This window comes from Triticum urartu, chromosome 6A (genome assembly GCF_056163025.1).
Source record: "Triticum urartu cultivar PI428250 chromosome 6A, HENAU_Tu73, whole genome shotgun sequence".
NCBI lineage: Eukaryota > Viridiplantae > Streptophyta > Magnoliopsida > Poales > Poaceae > Triticum > Triticum urartu.
In genome coordinates this window covers 35703613-35724182 of record NC_141878.1, presented here as the reverse complement: position 1 = coordinate 35724182, position 20570 = coordinate 35703613, and the positions used below count along the sequence as shown (strand labels likewise).

The window sequence follows — 20570 nt, the reverse complement described above, 5'->3', positions numbered from 1 at the left end:
TAGTTTTGCAAAAAAAAGAATAAGAAAAAATTACAGTAATGGCGCACTCTCTGCCAGGTGCGCCATTACTAGTTAGAACTAGTAATGGCGCATTGTCTACCTGATGCGCCATTAGTATGTATGGAAAAATGGAGAAAAAAATTAATACTAGTGGCGCACCCTGTTTCTGACACTAATGGCGCATCACCAACAGATGCGCCATTAGTATATAGTAGTGGCGCACTGCTTCCCTGGTGCGCCATTAGTATCAATCCTATCTATAGCCCTTTTCCTAGTAGTGTTTCCTTCTTGGGGGTGTTGCTTTTGGAGAACTTTTTTTGTAATCCGGGCGTTGTCTTCGGTGGTGGTTAGAGTGTTGCTGATGCTAGTGATTGATCACCATGGTGGGGTATTTTTTCTTCTGTTCTTTTTATTTTCTTTTTTGGTTGTGTGTATCCTTGATGTCTTTGGACATCTTGTTGATAGAGAGGCCGGGTGTAATTGGAGGCCTTGGGTTTCACGACCTTGATCTATTCACTTATGCAAAGTTTGCTAAACATACATGGCTATTTCTATCTAGATAGGTCATGTACGAGGGTCCTTCATGGAAGATACCATGAAATTAGATTCTTTTTTTCAAATGTGGGTTCCCGCGTAGTGCATCGCTAACTTGGCGTGCTCTTCTGAAAGGGCAAGAAGGTTTGAAGGAGGGTATGCTGTGACAAATTAGGAATGCACATACTACAGAGATATGGCATGATAAATGGGTGCAGGGCACGCCGCTGATGAAACCACTATGATGCATGTGAGAAACTCCGGTCCAACTTGTAGATGATCTTATCGATGAAAAACATGGGCGACTAGAACACTCCTTTCATTCATTAGGTGTTTATCCCATCAGATGAGGTGGCCATCCTTAATATGCCACGACCAAACAATCCAGCAGAGGACATTTGGTCGTAGGTATCGAAAAGAAATGACATTTGTTTTGTTCAATTGTTGTACAGATCCATGATGGACACAAGGTATGGTGTGGTAGATGGACTGTCTAGTTTGTCTAATGGGGAAGAAAAATTGAAAAGGCAACGAAAGCTTAGGATACAAGCCAAGTTAAGAGTATTTTGGTGGAGAGTAATTAAAAACATCCAAGCGGGAAAAGAATGCTACAATGCAAGCGGAAATTCGCTGGGCACCTACTCCCTCCGTTCGGAATTACTTGTCTCGAAAATGGATGTATCTAGAACTAAAATACGTCTAGATATATCCATTTCTGCGACAAATAATTCCGAACGGAGGGAGTAGGTGTGAGGGCACTCACTGGCCAAGCCCTGCCACTGCTCGATTTGCCTCACAATTCATGAAGTAGGGCACAGTAAAAAAGAAAATCCATCAAAAACCTTCAAGTTTCAACGATGAAACTTACCGCTTTTGCATTAGAAAATGCCCAGTTTCAATAAGTTTCAAAGATGCAATTTTGAGCAATTTTTTCTGTTGGTCATAGACACAAAATAATTGAATATTATCGGTCGCTCGTACTAAGTTTCAAACAATCAAAATTAACATTTTTTCCAAAAGTTGCCAAAATATATTCAAAATAAATATTATTTGAAAGCGCTGGCCGCAAGAAATACGAATATGAAAACATAACTTAAATTGATTTTTTTGTTTAAAAGACATAGAAGTTTGAAAATGGGTGGCTAAAATAAAAAGGTGGCACCAAGACCTGAGTGCCCCCGCACTTGCGTGCCGTAAATCCTCGCCGTGCACGTGGTAGTTAAAGGAAACATATTAGTTATCAACTTCATATAATTTTGGTTTTCTTTTTTTCCAGACAAGACAGAATCGTGTAAGATACATACCGGGAGGAACCCAGCCTCCTCATAGATCAGTGCTTCCTGGCCGTCGGATCGATTCCTTGATACGTTTTGGGCCATCCGATCTAGAGATGGAGAGAGGCCGGCCGTTGGATTAAAAATAAGCATTGTAGATCGAAACCGTGTCGAAATGGCTGTGCCACCGCCTGTAAAATTGGTGCCCCACCTAGGGCATTTTCGTCATTTCCGCCAGAGGCATATAAAAACAGCAGCCCCCGTTGTAGAACCCTAGCCGCCCCATCCGCGCTGCTCCTCCCGCGACGAGGCCGCCGCCAGCCTCCTTCCCCACCAACGGCCACCCCTACTCTTGCCTCTTCCTCCTCCCATTCGCCCCCCCATCAGAATCCTCCCCCGGAACCCTAGCCAGCCGCACGCAACCCATGGCGCCGCCTAGCTCGCCACCCCTGGCCGTCGGACCGTCGCGAGGCAAGCGCACGTCCTCCGCCCAGGCCGCGCCCGAGGCCGACCTGGTGGCCACAGTCACCACGCGCCCGCGCAAGGGTACCACATCCAGGAAGAAGAAGCTTGTGCTCAAGGCGGCGGCGGGCAAGAAGCAGGCACCACATCCGGGAAGAAGTTTGTGCTCAAGGCGGCGGCGGGCAAGAAGCAGCAGAATTGGTGAGACTTGAGAGGCTAGGGTTTGTCTTGTTCCAGTGAACTGCAGGTCGACCCCCTCTCTCTCTCCTTTCTCTGTTCTTGTTTTTTTGTAGTGCTCATCTTGGTTGCCAAGTTTCCTAATACAAACTCATTCAACCACGTATATGTTTAATTCTTAGGTTTTTTGCATATGCAAATGGAAACATCTCTATCTCTAATGCTGTCAATTTTGAGGTACCAAAAGGCTGAGACATTTGATTTTGGGTTAATCCTGGTTATGATGGTGCAGGCTTGATGTGCATATATGTGACTATTTTCTTATGATGAACTTGAAGATGGTGGTTAAGGTATTCATGGTGGAGGGAAAGGTTGATGTTGGTCTTGGTCCTATCTGTAAGTTTTCCACACTACTTTTTTTCCTTACGAAATGATAACACTGTCTCTATTATCATTTCGCTGCTGCTCTTTTCATTATTCGATAAATGAAATAGTTTTTCTCAGCACTAATAAACAATTACCAGATTAAATTACCATTGGAGATACTTGCCTTCAAAAATTAGTTTCACAAAAATTCTTTATAGTGTTGCAGGATGTACTATAATAAGTCTATAAAAGTAAACTGGTTTTGGTTATACTTCCCATCTACAGCTTCTTATATCATAAGTATGTGCAGTAAGTCTGTTTTTATATTCCAGAGGCGCATGGGAGTAAGCTCGAGCTGCAGACGAGCTCAGACTCCATAGGAGGAGCATGTTCCGCTGCGCCTCTCCCACCTCCTCGGCGCACAGGGGGATGGCCAGCGCCGCGCAGCAGCAGGGTGTTGATCACAAGATAGTAAATGATTTCTCTATTAGTAGAGGTCTGAAGGTAAGGAAGCAAAGGAGTTATTAATATGTCTCCCTGGTTTTGATTTCATAATGTAATATATGTTTTATCTGTACACCATGTTTGCAGGTTCGAGAAGGGACGAAAGATGAAGAATTTGCCTGAAGAAAATATTGAACAAAAAGTACCTCTCTCTGTCTCTCTCTCTCTCTCTCTCTCTCTCTCTTGTGTACACAGTGAAATTTGTTACTGCATTTTGATGTGATTGTGTTGTCACAGGCTCCAGATGGCTTCCTAGGGGTGATGTGCTTCAGTTTGAGATTGGGATGTTGGCTTTCTCTAACCCGCCTTCCTTGAGTCTGAAGTTGGGGTATATATTTCAATGATTTCATGGCTAAGCGATTCTATAGCACCTTTCAACCAATAGGTTATGTTTTTGTATGAGTTTTTAGAGAAAGTGCAAAAACATTTGTGCTTGTTTCCATCAAGAAAGGACTTTGGAGCCATCACATTTGACACGCCCTAGGCACTCATCAGACTGACTCACCGACCATGCTTTTGGTTTCCAATTGCCCCTGCAGTTCACAAGCAAGCAGGCCGCAGAGGACATGGCACTGGCCATGTTCAACCGTGCCCTGAAGCTTTCTGGAGCAGGTATGTGCCTCTGTGTGTGTCTTCTCTAACTTCATCTCGCTGGATGTATGGATCATTCTGCACGTTGGGCTTGTTGCTGGCTGCTAGCCTGGCTTGTAAGAGGATGCTCCCCTGCTCTTGAGTCCAAGGTACACCAATGATCAAAAGAACACCTAAATGAAAAAAACTCTTCCATTTGTAGTGAAGTTTCTGTAGATGTAATCTCTATTTCTTTTACATGTGGATACTGTTGTTTTGAAGCAAATTCCACCATTATTATTTCTCAGGTTTTGTAACCTATAATCAGTTTTTTTATCAGATTTGTTTGGTCTATTATCAGTTTTTCTCGCTTATTCTCTCTAATCAGAAAAGGAGCCTGAAAATCTGCATTTACATTTGCAGATACTGAGGGAAAGTACATATCCAGAGGCACCAATTGGGAGAGGTACAACATATGCATTTCAAATGCATTTCAAAGAGAACTGGAAGAGCTAGCACCAAAGAGCCCCAACTCACCTCCACGATCAAGTTCTACATGCAATTCACGGATAGTGGTACGATGCTTTATTTCCTGCCTTTTTATTAAGATGAACATGCTTTGTTTGGTTAACTGAATAAGGCATCTCAAAATAATTATGATGGTTTCTCATTTGGAGCTTCACTAAGAGTCTAAGATGCATTTGTTGAATAGCCGTTCTTTAAAGATAGAAGTATTAGATGCCTTGGCGATTTCTTTGTGGTGTAGATTCCTATTATCAACATATTTGCTAACCGCGAAGTTTATCTTGGTGGATATGTAAATTATTGTTCATTGAGAATGCTTCAGGTGATTTGTTGATGCAGAGTCCTAATTAAGCAAACAAACCTTACTCGTCTCCTTCTCTGTAAATCATTGTATGCAGGTTGTCGGCACATCTTTTAACCAAGTCACCTCCATTGATCCTTTTGTTGACAAGCAGCTAGACCCAAGGTTAGTCTCTGAAGATGTCTGTTCATAATTTATTTTGCCCGTCACATGTATTTCTTTGGTATGCTCATTGTATGCGCATCTGTCATACCTGTGCAGACCCAAGGTACCAAACAAAATAAGGAAGGCATCAAAACTCCTAGGAATCTTGCTAGATATGAGCATCTCTTTTGCATGACGAAGGAAATGAGCGGCTGGCTAGATCTAAACATATATTAAATCCTCATTGGATTACAAATTGTGGAGGGACCGGTCAACATTTTTAGTCTTTTACTGCATGGCTGCGAAGTATACACAGATTTAGGAAAACTACCTGCGGTAATTCCTGCTCTGGCATGCATTTCTCTTAATTTTTTATTTATGAATTCAGACCAAGCAGTGTATGTACGATTGGTTGCAGCTAATATTCCCACAGTATCTTATGTACGTCATGTTCCAAGCAATTTCATTCTTCTCTATGATCGGCTGCACGTACATCAACATAGTGTTTCATATGCATCATGTCCCAGGCAGTCAAATGTACTGCTTTATATGATCAATAATTTATAAGGAATGCCTAATTTCTTGCAGCGTTTCCCATGGTAGATCGGTTTGGCCCTGCTGTGCTACCTAACTGATTTTGAATCAGCCGCCGTCGCAGGACCTTCCACAGCTAGACCTTGACGGCGCCAGCCGTATGGACATCCAGGTATATGATATTTTGCTACACCAGTTTTATGCTTTCAAGTCCAGCTAAGGTTAAGCCACACAAACTTCCATTAGTTCTTGAATTTTTGTTTGTAAAACTTTGGATTAACAATCTCAAACAATGCTTACTTCTTATATTCACTTGCAATTCTAAATATATGTGTGTTTTCTCTATGCTGTACTACTAAACTATTTGTGTTAAACAAAACACGACATCTGCACACATGTTCTCAAATTGGATCATATTTGAAGGTTTTAAGTATCCGTCCAAATTCCAGTCATGAATCGCCTAGGAGTTAAGCATCAAGTCTCAACCCAACCCTTTTTCATGGCTTCTTTGACTAAGTGATGGTCCACCTTTTATTGATTAGTGTAATTACTGAAGTGCTTAGATTATCGGTTAGTGGAAATCATGTGGTTTTGCCTCACTTTCTTTCTCATTTTAGATCCCGCCTTAACCATACAAAGTAGTTTGACGCCTGACAAATAGGCTGAGCCTATAAATTTGACTGTGAAAAATAAACTGAGCTTATAAGTTTGACTGCCATGTTATCAACTTTCTTTCGACTACAACCATCTCTCTCCATTCTGGCCGCATTCACTTTTATTCATACAACCTGCTTCTGCGGTTGTATTGTACTACAAAGCATGAAGTTGTGTAAGCTGTACGATACCATGTATACACACATACATTTTCTTACTATGGTTAATCCAATTCCAATGTATATGTGTAGCTTTGTGCTTTGCTTCCTGTCTATCTATAGCTTATGAGTTGAGACAATTCCAAGTGTGATCAAATAGCTTGTGTATGTGCCTGTGTAGCTCAACGATCTTTCAAAATGGTTATTCATGTCTGGTTGCGTCTGGCGGGCAACGCGCGGCAAGTCGTGCCACCTATAATTGAAGCATCGTTCATGGTTAGGCTAGAACTACATAATATTGTTGCTCGAACTGCAGCCAGCAGGTGCTTTTCTTCTCCTCCTCAAGCTTCGGCAAGAATATACTACACATATATAGTAGCTGAGAAAGCATGACATGCCATAATTTGTTGTCCTTTTGTATCTTCATACACTGTATCTTCCTTTTTCATGACCCAAAAATAGCTGGGAAAGAATGACATCCATAATTTGTTTTCCATCCTAGGCTCATTTGCCGGCCTATTATTATTCTTTTTTGTCCTTAATAAACTGTATCCTTTCTTTAGTATTCTCCTTTGCTTATTCAGGTAACTGCTGAGGATGTTTAAAAAAGACATCACCAATAGCAGAGCACTGCTGCAATTACATGCAGGTACAAAATTGATGCCCACTTTGGGATCTCCCTTGTGGCCTTTCCTATAATCATAAGAGCTACCAAGAGACACAATTGCTTTTAGTTATCCCCTTCAGAATACTAATTATTGATGTAATGTAGAAGGTAAAAGGGAATAAAATGATCTCTTTGAAATACTTCAGAATACATGCTTCAGAACACTAATTATAGCTATAATGTCTCTCTTTGCTTTGCTAGAATATCTCTTCAAATTTAAGAGGAGCTTGGTACTATTTTTTCTGATGGACTTTCTTTATGAGGATCAAAAGATTTGTCTCTGATGGCTTTTCTTACAAGTTCCCAGCCATTCTGTCACCCTCCTCTCCTATCATTAAAAATAGGACAGAGTTTCGCGATCAGCGATCTGAGGCGCCACTGACAATATTATCAGCTGCCATTCAGCGGCCAATGATGCACAATGGCACAAGTGACATCATCTTCGATTTTTTCTTCTGTTCATTGCCATAAAAAATTAGCAGGCTGCATTTGAGCTTCTAATATTCATTTGATGTTTCAACTAATGGGTTTTATACAATGTATTGTTGGAGATTGGATTGCAAAAACATGAGAAAATAACTTCTGAATGGATGACAACAATGTCGACCTTTTTGGAGAGAAAACTGAACCGGAGAAGACGGCAGCTGAAGAGCATGCTGCGAAAGTGAAGGGTTCTGGCAAGAAGAAAGAATGTATGTTATCTTACATTCTTTCTATTTTGAAAATTGCCTTGAGTGTGAAAAATACTGAGCATGGACCTATGTTCTTATTAATAGCTCTTGCTGTCTGTAGTACCATATAGATAGAAAATAGCTATCATTTCTAATGAAATGATAAGATTTCTTGATCTTCAATAATGATGTGTACATAAATAGTACTAAACTCGATGCTGCCTTATGATAATCTCATGGTGATGTTGAACTCATTGCTTCTATCACATGTGAATGTTTCTTCTTACTTTTATTTTGTTATATCCTGTTTGAGTAAGTATGTTAAACCTGAATTAGTACTAACTTGAGCATTACCTGCATAACCACAATGATGGGACCGGCACCCTCGCGCCAAGGCGCGTTACCGATCTAGTAGCTGTATGAAACCCGGACACATGTAAGGCTGCAGTACCACAGGGAAGGCCCGCTGGAAAAATTAGAGTGACCATCAATTAAGGATGACACAAGCGGTCTGGATGCCAAATGAAAATCTTATATCTCTGTCTGGTAACACATTTCCATAACCACTATGAAATTGTGCGAGCTTTCTCACGTCCCAATAAGCTCTATACATATTGTTGGAGGGATAACGAGGGCCTTTTCATCTGTATATTAATGTATCCTTCTAATCAGACATCATCGTGGATGGGCTTGTAGGCCACACGTGGTGCCGCCGTAGCGGCAGCGGTGGAACTAAGAGTCACCGGATTCGGCCAGGAGTGGCTGGTCCCCGTCTCTAGCCATGGTTGGCGTCTTGCCATGTTCAAGCCTCCACGAATGCGAGTGACACTGCGACGCCGTTGATCTTTTTCTGCCTGTCTGGATCGAGAGGAGGGCGGCGTGGAGGCTATTAGCTTTGGACTAATAATGGTGGTTTGGCCCTGATGCTCTTCTTCCGCCAAGTCGTCTTTCTGCCGGATGTCGACAACTTGGATCTAGCCGTTGATGAGTTCCGGTTTTTCCGAGCGGAGATCTATATGGATTGGTGTATGTCGCCCTTGGATATCTTGATCGGAAAGGCTCCGGTCATGTGTACTAATATTATCAGCCAACATGGCCTCAAGAGGGCGCGGCGCGAAGCTTCGATTTCTTATTCATGCCATAGGACATGTCCAAGTCAAGATTCTCAAGGCATTGATAGACGTGGAGAAAGTCATGGCGGCTACGACTGGAGGTCTGCTACCTCTTGAGCGGTCTGCTATCTCTTGAGCTTGCGTTGGTTTTTTCCTTGAAGAGGAAATGGTGATGAAGCAAAGTAGAGTAAGTATTTCCCTCAGTTTTAAGAACCAAAGTATCAATCCAGTAGGAGACGACGCACAAGTCATTGAATACCTGCACAAACAAACACCAACTTGCATCCAAGGCGCTAAAGGGGTTGTCAATCCCTTCGCGATTATTTGCAAAGTGAGATATGATAGAACCGGAAAGTAAAAGATTGCAAAGGAAGTAAATAGGAAACTAAAATTGTAGATCGGAAACTTATATGATGGAAAGTAGACCTGGAGGCCATATGTTTCACTAGAGGCTTCTCTCAAGATAGAAAATATTACGGTGGGTGAACAAATTACTGTCTAGCAATTGATAGAAAAGCGCAAAGTTATGACGATATCTAAGGCAATGATCATGAACATAGGCATCACGTCCGTATCAAGTAGACCGACTCCTGCCTGCATCTACTACTATTACTCCACACATCGACCGACTCCTGCCTGCATCTAGAGTATTAAGTTCATAAGAACATAGTAACGCATTAAGTAAGATGACATGATGTAGTGAAATAAACGCAATCATGTTGGGGAACGCAGTATTTCAATTTTTTTACCTATGATCACGCAAGATCTATCTAGAAGATGCATAGCAACGAGAGCGGAGAGTTTGTCTACGTACCCTCGTAGACCGAAAGCGGAAGCGTTTAGTAACGTGGTTGATGTAGTCGAACGTTTTCGCGATCCAACCGATCCAAGCGTTTAGCACACCCTTCCAGAAGGAGAAGCGAGAACCATTTCTGCTTTGACCGCTTGCCCTCCTGGCACAGATGTGGGAAAAGGTCTCAGTTGCAGAATCAAATATGAATGAAGTTAGAACAATCAGCGTAATCTCTTTCTCTAGGGCCACTATCAATAATGACAAGAACTCTTACCAACTAGCTTAACGCATCCGGTCTCCTTCTCCTTCGTACCCCTAGCGGTTCAGCTCGATGACGTCCCTCGATCTCTTGATCCAATTGAGGACGAGGGAGAGTTTCGTCAGCACGACGGCGTGTCGACGGTGATGATGAAGCTACCGGCCCAGAGCTTCGCCTAAGCACTACGACGATATGACCGAGGTGTGAAACTGTGGAGGGGGGCACCGCACACGGCTAAGAGAAGACTTGGTGTGCCTTTGGGGTGCCCCCCTCCCACGTATATAAAGGGGGGAGGAGAGGTGGCCGGCCCAAGGGGGGACGCGCCATGGAAGGAGTCCTACTTGGACTCCCAGTCCAAGTAGGATTCGCCCCCCCTTCCTATTCCCACTAGGAGAAGGAGGGAAGGAGGAGAAGGAGAGAAGGAAAGGGGGGCCGGCCCCCCAACCCTAGTCCAATTCGGTTCGGGCTTGGGGGGGGGGGGGGGGCGCCACCACCTGGATGCCGCCTCCTCTCTCCACTAGGGCCCATGAAGGCTCATTAACTCCCGGGGGGTTCCGGTAGCCCCCGGTACTCCAGAAAATTCCTGCTCGTCCTCGCGTAGGTAAATGATAGAAACAGAATTTTTAATGTGGAATGCTACCTAACATATTTATCCATGCAATTTTCTCTATTGTGGCATGAATGTTCAGATCCGTATGATTCAATACAAAAGTTTAATATTGACATAAACCAATAATACTTCAAGCATACTAACAAGATAATTATGTCTTCTCAAAATAACATGGCCAAAGAAATCTTATCCCTACAAAATCATATAGTCTGGCTATGCTCCATCTTTATCACACAAAATATTCAAATCATGCACAACCCAGATGACAAGCCAAGCAATTGTTTCATACTTTTGATGTTCTCAAACCTTTTCAACTTTCACGCAATACATGAGCATGAGCCATGGACATAGCACTATAGGTGGAATAGATGGTGGTTGTGGAGAAGACAAAAAGAGGGAGATAGTCTCACATCAACTAGGGGTATTAACGGGCTATGGAGAGGCCCATTAATAGATATCAATGTGAGTGAGTAGGAATTGCCATGCAACAGATGCACTAGAGCTATAAGTTTATGAAAGCTCAAAAAGAAAACTAAGTGAGTGTGCATCCAACTTGCTTGCTCATGAAGACCTAGGGCATTTTGAGGAATCCCGTCGTTGGAATATACAAGCCAAGTTCTATAATGAAAAATTCCCACTAGTATATGAAAGTAAGAACATAGGAGACTCTCTATCATGAAGATCAAGGTCCTACTTTGAAGCACAAGTATGGAAAAGGACAATAACATTGCCCCTTCTCTCTTTTTCTCTCGTTTTTTCTTTCTTTCCCTCCTTTTTTTTCTTCTTCTCTTTTTTTTCTTTTTTTGCTCTTTTTTTCTTTTCCTCTTTTATTTTATTTTATTTCCTCACATGGGACAATGTTCTAAAAAGAAAGATCATCATACTTCTATTTACTTACAACTCAAAAATTACAAGTCGATACTAGAACAAGATATGACTCTATATGAATGCCTCCGACGGTGTACCGGGATGTGCAATGAATCAAGAGCGACATGTATAAAAAACTGATGAACGGTGGCTTTGCCACAAATACAATGTCAACTACATGATCATGCAAAGCAATATGACAATGATGATGCATTTCATAATAAGCAGAACGGTGGAAAGTTGCATGGCAATATATCTCGGAATGGCTATGGAAATGCCATAATAGGTAGGTATGATGGCTGTTTTGAGGAAGGTATATGGTGGGTTTATGATACCGGCGAAAGTTGCGCTGTACAAGAGAGGCTAGCAATGGCGGAAGGGTGAGAGTGCATATAATCCATGGACTCAACATTAGTCATAAAGAACTCACATACTTATTGCAAAAATCTACTAGTCATCGAAAGTACTACGTGCATGCTCTTAGGGGGGTAGATTGGTAGGAAAAGACCATCGCTCGTCCCCAGCCGCCACTCATAAGGAAGACAATCAAAAATATCTCATGCTCCAACTTCGTTACATAACGGTTCACCATACGTGCATGCTACGGGACTCTCAAACCTTAACACAAGTATTTCTCAAATTCACAACTACTTCACTAGCATGACTCTAATATCGCCATCTTCATATCTCAAAACAATCATAAGGAATCAAACTTCTCATAGTATTCAATGCACTTCATATGAAAGTTTTTATTATATCCCTCTTGGATGCCTATCATATTAGAACTAAATTTATAACCAAAGCTAATTACCATGCTGTTTAGAGACTCTTAAAATAATATAAGTGAAGTACGAGAGTTCATCAATTTATATAAAATAAAACCACCGCTGTGCTCTAAAAAGATATAGGTGAAGCACTAGAGCAAAATTGCCTACCTCAAAAGATATAAGTGAAGCACATAGAGTATTCTAATAAATCACGATTCATGCGTGTCTCTCTCAAAAGGTGTGTACAACAAGGATGATTGTGGCAAACTGAAAAGCAAAGACTCAAATCATACACGACGCTCCAAGCAAAACACATATCACATGGTGAATAAAAATATAGCCTCAAGTAAAGTTATCGATAAACGAAGACGAAAGAGGGGATGCCTTCCGGGGCATCCCCAAGCTTAGGCTCTTGGTTATCCCTGAATATTACCTTGGGGTGCCTTGGTCATCCCCAAGCGTAGGCTCTTGCCACTCTTTATTCCATAGTCCATCAATTCCTTACCCAAAACTTGAAAACTTCACAACACAAAACTCGACAGAAAATATCATAAGCCCCGTTAGTATAAGAAAATAAATCACCACTTTTGATACTGTTGTCAACTCATTTTTATATATATTGGTGTAATATCTACTGTATTCTAACTCTTCCATGGTTCATACCCCCCCCCCCCCCCCCGCCCCGATACGAGCCATAGATTCATCAAAATAAGCAAACAACACAAAGAAAACAAAATTTGTCAAAAACAGAACAGTCTATAGCAATCTGGATATTACGAATACTTCTTTAACTTCAAAAATTCTGAAAAATTAGGACGACCTAAACAATTTGTTTATTAATCTTCTGAAAAAATAATCAGTATTTTATCGCGCTTCTGCTAAAAATGGGAATTTTTTCTTAGCGCAAAAGTTTCTGTTTTTCAGCAAGATCAAATCAACTATCATGTAAGCTATCCCAAAGGTCTTACTTGGCACAAACACTAATTAAAACACAAAACCACATCTAACCAGAGGCAACATGAAATATTTATTACAAAACAGAACCTAAAAAGTAAAAACAAAAATAAAATTGGGTGGCCTCGCAACAAGCGCTATTGTTTAACGCCCTTAGCTAGGCATAAAACGCGAATAGATCTAAGTATTATCATCTTTGTCATGCAATCCATAAGTGGCTCTCATAATAGATTCATAAGGAAATTTAATTTTCTTTCTTGGGAAGTGTTCCATTCCTTTCCTTAACGGAAATTGAAATCTAATGTTTCCTTCTTTCATATCCATAATTGCACCAATCGTTCTAAGGAAAGGTCTACCAAGAATAATAGGACATGTAGGATTGCAATCTATATCAAGAACAATCAAATCTACGGGTACATAATTCCTATTTTCAACAATAAGAACATCATTAATCCTTCCCATAGGTTTCTTAATAGTGGAATCCGCAAGATGCAAATTTAAAGAACAATCATCAAATTCACAGAAACCTAACACATCACAAAGAGTTTTTGGAATCGTGGAAACACTAGCACCCAAATCACACAAAGCATGGCACTCATAATCTTTAATCTTAATATTAATAGTAGGTTCCCACTCATCATGAAGTTTTCTAGGAATAGAAACTTCCAATTCAAGCTTTTCTTCAAAGGATTGCATCATAGCATCAATGATATGTTTAGTAAAAGCTTTGTTTTGATTATAAGCATGAGGAGAATTCAACATGGATTGCAACAAGGAAATACAATCTATTAAAGAGAAATTATTATAATTAAATTCCTTGAAATCCAAAAGAGTGGGTTCATCACTACCTAAACTTTTAACCTCTCCAATCCCACTTTTATCAATTGCATTAAGATCTAAAAACTCCGAATCATTGGGACGCCTTCTAACCAAAGTTGACTCATATCCAGTCCCATCTTTCTCAAGATTTATATTGGAAAACAAAGATTCAATAGGAGTCACATCAATCACTTTAAGATCTTCATCATTATTTTCACGGAAACTATCTAGAAGAACACGCTTTTATAAACCAATCGTTTTTAGCACGCATCTTAGCGGTTCTTTCCTTGCACTCATCAATGGAAATTCTCATAGCCTTGAGAGACTCATTGATATCATGCTTGTGTGAAATAGATCTAAGTTTCAAAGAATCGACATCAAGGGTAATTCTATCCACGTTCCTAGCCAAATCACCAATCTTAAGCAATTTTTCTTCAATCAAAGCATTGAAATTCTTTTGCGAACTCATAAATTATGTAACACTATTCTCAAAATCAGAGGGCATCTTATTATAATTTTTATAAGAATTGTTGTAGGAATTACCATAATTATTAGAGGAATTATTAGGAAACAGTCTAGGATTAAAATTACCTCCATACGCGTTATTACCAAAATTGTTCCTACCAACAAAATTCACATACATAGATTCATTATTATTCTCAATCAAAGTAGACAAAGGCATATCATTAGGATCAACATAAGCACTCTTGCTAGCATATAATTTCATAAGCTCATCCATCTTTCCACTCAAAACATTAAACTCTTCAATCGCATGCACTTTTTTACTAGTGGAATATCTTTCGGTATACCATTGAGAATAATTAACTGTAATATTATCTAGGAGTTTAGTAGCTTCTCCTAAAGTAATTTCCACAAAAGTACCTCCCACGGCCGAATCTAAAAGATTTCTAGAAGCAAAATTCAATCCGTCATAAAAAATTGTATAATCATCCACATATTCAAACCATGTGTAGGGCAATTTCATATCATCAATTTCATCCTCTGCGGAGATTGTGCAACATGTTCATGATCAAGTTGGTTAAAATTCATAATGTCATTCCTAAGGGAGATGATCTTAGCGGGAGGAAAATACTTGGAAATAAAATCATCCTTAAACTTATTCCATGAATCAATACTATTTTTAGGCAAAGATGAAAACCAAGTTTTAGCACGATCTCGAAGTGAGAACGGAAATAGCTTCAATTTAACAATATCATTATCCATATATTTTTTCTTTTTCATATCACACAAATCAACGAAATTGTTTAGATGGGATGCGGCATCTTCATTGGGAAGGCTGGAAAATTGATCTTTCATAACAAGATTCAGCAAAGCAGCATTAATTTCACAAGATTCCGCATTAGTAGCGGGAGCAATCGGGGTACTAATAAAATCATTGTTGTTGGTATTGGAAAAGTCACGCAATTCGGTATTCTCTCGAGACATCGTGACAAAGCAAGCAATCCAACACATGAGCACACAAAAAGCAAGCGAAGAAGATGAATGGAAGAGGGCGAAGAAAAGTCAAATCATTTTAGAAGTGGGGGAGAGGAAAACGAGAGGCGAATGACAAATAATATAATGCAAGAGATGAGAGTTTATGATGGGTACTTGGTATGTCTTGACTTGGCGTAGATGTCCCCGGCAACGGCGCCAGAAATTCTTCCTACTTCCTCTTGAGCCTGCGTTGGTTTTTCCCTTGAAGTGGAAAGGGTGATGCAACAAAGTAGAGTAAGTATTTCCCTCAGTTTTGAGAACCAAGGTATCAATCCAGTAGGAGACAACGCACAAGTCACCGAATACCTGCACAAACAAACATCAACTTACACCCAACGCGATAAAAGGGTTGTCAATCCCTTCATGGTTATTTGCAAAGTGAGATCTGATAGTGATGGATAATCGGTAAAGTAATATTTTTGGTATTTTTGGTTTATGGAACAGAAAGTTAAAGATTGCAAAGGAAGTAATAGGAAACTAAAATTGTAGATCGGAAACTTATATGATGGAAAGTAGACCGCGGGGCCATAGGTTTCACTAGAGGCTTCTCTCAAGATAGAAAATCTTACGGTGGGTGAACAAATTAGTGCTGAGCAATTGATATAAAAGCGCAAAGTTATGACGATATCTAAGGCAATGATCATGAACATAAGCATCACGTTTGTATCAAGTAGACTGACTCCTGCTTGCATCTACTACTATTACTCCACACGTCCACCGACTCCTGCCTGCATCTAGAGTATTAAGTTCATAAGAACAGGATAACGCATTAAGTAAGATGACTTGATGTAGCGGGATAAACTCAAGCAATATGACGAAAACCCCATCTTGTTATCCTCGATGGAAACAATACAATATGTGTCGGTTCCCCTGATGTCTACTACACAACCTTCTTCTTGTAGATGTTGTTGGGCCTCCAAGTGCAGAGGTTTGTAGGACAGTAGCAAATTTCCCTCAAGTGGATGACCTAACGTTTATCAATCCGTAGGAGGCGTAGGATGAAGATGGTCTCTCTCAAGCAACCCTGCAACCAAATAACAAAGAGTCTCTTGTGTCCGCAACACACCCAATACAATGGTAAATTGTATAGGTGCACTAGTTCGGCGAAGAGATGGTGATACAAGTGGTATATGGATGGTAGATAAAGGTTTTTGTAATCTGAAAATATAAAAACAGCAAGGTAACTAATGATAAAAGTGAGTGTAAACGGTATTGTAATGCGTTGAAACAAGGCCTAGGGTTCATACTTTCACTAGTGCAAGTTCTCTCAACAATAATAACATAATTGGATCACATAACTATCCCTCAACATGCAACAAAGAGTCACTCCAAAGTCACTAATAGCGGAGAATGAACGAAGAGATTATGGTAGGGTATGAAACCACCTCAAAGTTATTCTTTCCAATCAATCCGTTGGGCTATTCCTATAAGTGTCACAAACAGCCCTAGAATTCGTACTAGAATAACACCTTAAGACACAAATCAACCAAAACCCTAATGTCACCTAGATACTCCATTGTCACCTCAAGTATCCGTGGGTATGATTATACGATATGCATCACACAATCTTAGATTCATCTATTCAACCAACACAATTGTAGATCGGAAACTTATATGATGGAAAGTAGACAGCGGGGCCATAGGTTTCACTAGAGGCTTCTCTCAAGATAGAAAATCTTACGGTGGGTGAACAAATTACTGCTGAGCAATTGATAGAAAAGCGCAAAGTTATGACGATATCTAAGGCAATGATCATGAACATAAGCATCACGTTTGTATCAAGTAGACTGACTCCTGCTTGCATCTACTACTATTACTCCACACGTCCACTGACTCCTCCTGCATCTAGAGTATTAAGTTCATAAGAACAAGATAACGCACTAATTAAGATGACTTGATGTAGCGGGATAAACTCAAGCAATATGACGAAAACCCCATCTTGTTATCCTCGATGGAAACAATACAATATGTGTCGGTTCCCCTGATGTCTACTACACAACCTTCTTCTTGTAGACGTTGTTGGGCCTCCAAGTGCAGAGGTTCGTAGGATAGTAGCAAATTTCCCTCAAGTGGATGACCTAAGGTTTATCAATCCGTAGGAGGCGTAGGATGAAGATGGTCTCTCTCAAGCAACCCTGCAACCAAATAACAAAGAGTCTCTTGTGTCCGCAACACACCCAATACAATGGTAAATTGTATAGGTGCACTAGTTTGGCAAAGAGATGGTGATACAAGTGGTATATGGATGGTAGATAAAGGTTTTTGCAATCTGAAAATATAAAAACAACAAGGTAACTAATGATAAAAGTGAGCGTAAACGGTATTGCAATGCGTTGAAACAAGGCCTATGGTTCATACTTTCACTAGTGCAAGTTCTCTCAACAATAATAACATAATTGGATCACATAACTATCCCTCAACATGCAACAAAGAATCACTCCAAAGTCACTAATAGCGGAGAACGAACGAAGATATTATGGTAGGGTACGAAACCACCTCAAAGTTATTCTTTCCAATCAATCCATTGGGCTATTCCTATAAATGTCACAAATAGCCCTAGAGTTCGTACTAGAATAACACCTTAAGACACAAATCAACCAAAACCCTAATGTCACCTAGATACTCCGTTGTCACCTCAAGTATCCGTGGGTATGATTATACGATATGCATCACACAATCTCAGATTCATCCATTCAACCAACACATAGAACCTCAAAGAGTGCCCCAAAGTTTCTACTGGAGAATCACGACGAGAACGCATGCCAACCCCTATGCATAGGTTCATGGGCGGAACCCGCAACTTGATCACCAAAACATACATCAAATGAATCACGTGATATCCCATTGTCACCACAGATACGCACGGCAAGACATACATCAAGTGTTCTCAAATCTTTAAAGACTCAATCCGATAAGATATCTTCGAAGGGGAAACTCAATCCATTACAAGAGAGTAGAGGGGGAGAAGAAACATAAGATCCAACTCTAATAGCAAAGCTCGCGATACATCAAGATCGTATCACCTCAAGAATACGAGAGAGAGAGAGAGAGAGAGATCAAACACATAGCTACTGGTACATACCCTCAGTCCCGAGGGAGAACTACTCCCTCCTCGTCACGGAGAGCACCGGGATGATGAAGATGGCCACCGGAGAGGGATTCCCCCTCCGGCAGGGTGCCGGAACGGGTCTAGATTGGCTTTCGGTGGCTACGGAGGCTTCTGGCGGCAGAACTCCCGGTCTATTGTGCTCCCCGATCATTTTAGGGTATATGGATATATATATATATAGGCGGAAGAAATACATTAGGGGAGCCGCGAGGGTGGAGGGCGCGCCCAGGGGGGTGGGCGCACCCCCTGCCTCGTGGCTTCCTCGTTGATCCCCGGACGTGCACTCCAAGTCTCCCGTATTGCTTTCTTTCCAAAAATAAATTTTCCAAAGGTTTCATTCCGTTTGGACTCTGTTTGATATTCCTTTTCTTCGAAACCCTAAAACAAGGAAAAAATAGAAACTGGCACTGGCACTGGGCTCTAGGTTAATAGGTTAGTCCGAAAAATCATATAAAATAGCATATAAATGCATATAAAACATCCAAGGTTGATAATATAATAGCATGGAACAATCAAAAATTATAGATACGTTGGAGACGTATCATCCCCTTCTGTCACTGGGATCGAGCACCGCAAGATTGAACCCAAAGTTAAGCACTTCTCCCATTGCAAGAAAAACCAATCTAGTTGGCCAAACCAAATCGATAGTTCGAAGAGACTTGCAAAGATATCAAATCATGCATATAAGAATTCATAGGAGATTCAAATAATATTTATAGATAACCTGATCATATATCCACAATTCATCGGATCTTGGCAAACACACCGCAAAAAGAGTATTACATCGAATAGATCTCCAAGAACATCGAGGAGAACATGGTATTGAGAATCAAAGAGAGAGAAGAAGCCATCTAGATACTAGCTATGGACCCATCGGTCTGTGGTAAACTACTCACGCTTCATCGGAGAGGCAATGGTGTTGATGTAGAAGCCCTCCGTGATCGAATCCCCCTCCGACAGGATGCCAGAAAAGGCCCCTAGATGGGATCTCACGGGTACAGAAGGTTGCGACGGTGGAAAAGTGTTTTTGTGGCTCTCCTAGTAGGTTTTGGAATATTTGAGAATATATAGGTGGAAGAAATAGGTCGGTAGAGTCACGAGGGCCCACAAGGGTGGGGGCGCGCCCTCCGTCATTGTTGCCACCTCGTGGCTTTCCTAACGTGCACTCCAAGTCCTCTAGATGTCTTCTGGTCTAAGAAACATCATCGCAAAAGTTTCATTCCGTTTGGACTCTGTTTGGTATTCCTTTTCTGCGAAACTCTAAAACAAGGAAAAAACAGGAACTGGCACTGGGCTCTAGTTTAATAGGTTAGTCCCAAAAATCATATAAAATAGCATAATAATGCATATAAAACATCCAAAACAGATAATATAATAGCATGGAACAATCAAAAATTATAGATACGTTGGAGACAGATCAAGGTCTTGAAGCTTCGGCCGAAGGGTGTATTGGATGCGATGACAACAATATGCCAGGTGTTTGGTGACTTGCAACAGCGGCCTCGCCAAGTGGGGTCGGCAACACTAGTGGACTGCATTTTTGGTGGTACTCCTCGAGCATCGAGTCTCAATTCCTAGGGTGAAAACCCAAGGTCTCGACCATATTTGTTGTACTTGGCAATGGCCTTGTTGAAGGCATTGTTTTTGGGTGAACTCAAAATTTTTCCAGGGTGAAAACCCACGATCTTCGATCGGGCAATGACAACGCTTGTGTATTGTTTCCTTCTTGGGGGCATTGCTTTTGGAGATTTTTTTTGTAATCTGGGCGTTGTCTTTGGTGGTGGTTAGAGTGTTGCTGATGCTTGTGATTGATCACCATGGTGGGGTATTTTTTGTTTTTTTTCTTTTTATTTTCTTTTTTGTCTGTGTGTATCCTTGATGTCTTTGGAGATCTTATTGGTAGAGAGGTCGTGTGTAATTGGTGGCTTGGGGTTCCACGACCTTGATCTATTCACTTATGCAAAGTTTGCTAAACATACATGGCTATTTCTATCTAGATAGCTCATGTACGAGGGTCCTTCATGGAAGATACCATGAAATGAGATTTTTTTTTCAAATGCAGGTTCCCGCATAGTGCATAGCTAGCTTGGCGTGCTAATCTGAAAGGGCAAGAAGGTTTGAAGGACGGTATGCTGTGACAAATTGGGAATGCACATACTACAGAGATACGACGTGATAAATGGGTGCAGGGCACGCCGCTAATGAAACAGAATTTTTGATGTGGAATGCTACCTAACATATT

At 40.9% G+C, this 20570-nt stretch overlaps 1 protein-coding gene across 9 annotated transcripts; it reads left to right on the top strand.

The window, feature by feature from the left end:
- The first annotated feature begins 2087 nt into the window (after positions 1–2087).
- Positions 2088–7795, top strand: LOC125532013 (uncharacterized). Of its 9 annotated transcripts, none has more exons than XM_087531088.1 (13): positions 2088–2517; positions 2740–2843; positions 3146–3317; positions 3405–3459; positions 3555–3645; positions 3857–3929; positions 4311–4462; positions 4811–4878; positions 4975–5193; positions 5446–5563; positions 6385–6526; positions 6788–6852; positions 7072–7795. In XM_087531088.1, exons 6-9 carry the CDS (start codon positions 3884–3886, stop codon positions 5051–5053), a joined length of 345 nt encoding a protein of 114 aa, XP_087387214.1. In that variant the 5' UTR covers positions 2088–2517; positions 2740–2843; positions 3146–3317; positions 3405–3459; positions 3555–3645; positions 3857–3883; the 3' UTR covers positions 5054–5193; positions 5446–5563; positions 6385–6526; positions 6788–6852; positions 7072–7795. The 9 variants fall into 9 exon arrangements, 8 of the variants coding, with proteins under 8 accessions (XP_087387214.1, XP_087387212.1, XP_087387217.1 ...); XM_087531086.1 differs by having other exon boundaries at positions 6788–6978; XM_087531091.1 differs by lacking the exon at positions 6385–6526.
- The last annotated feature ends 12775 nt before the right edge of the window (positions 7796–20570 follow it).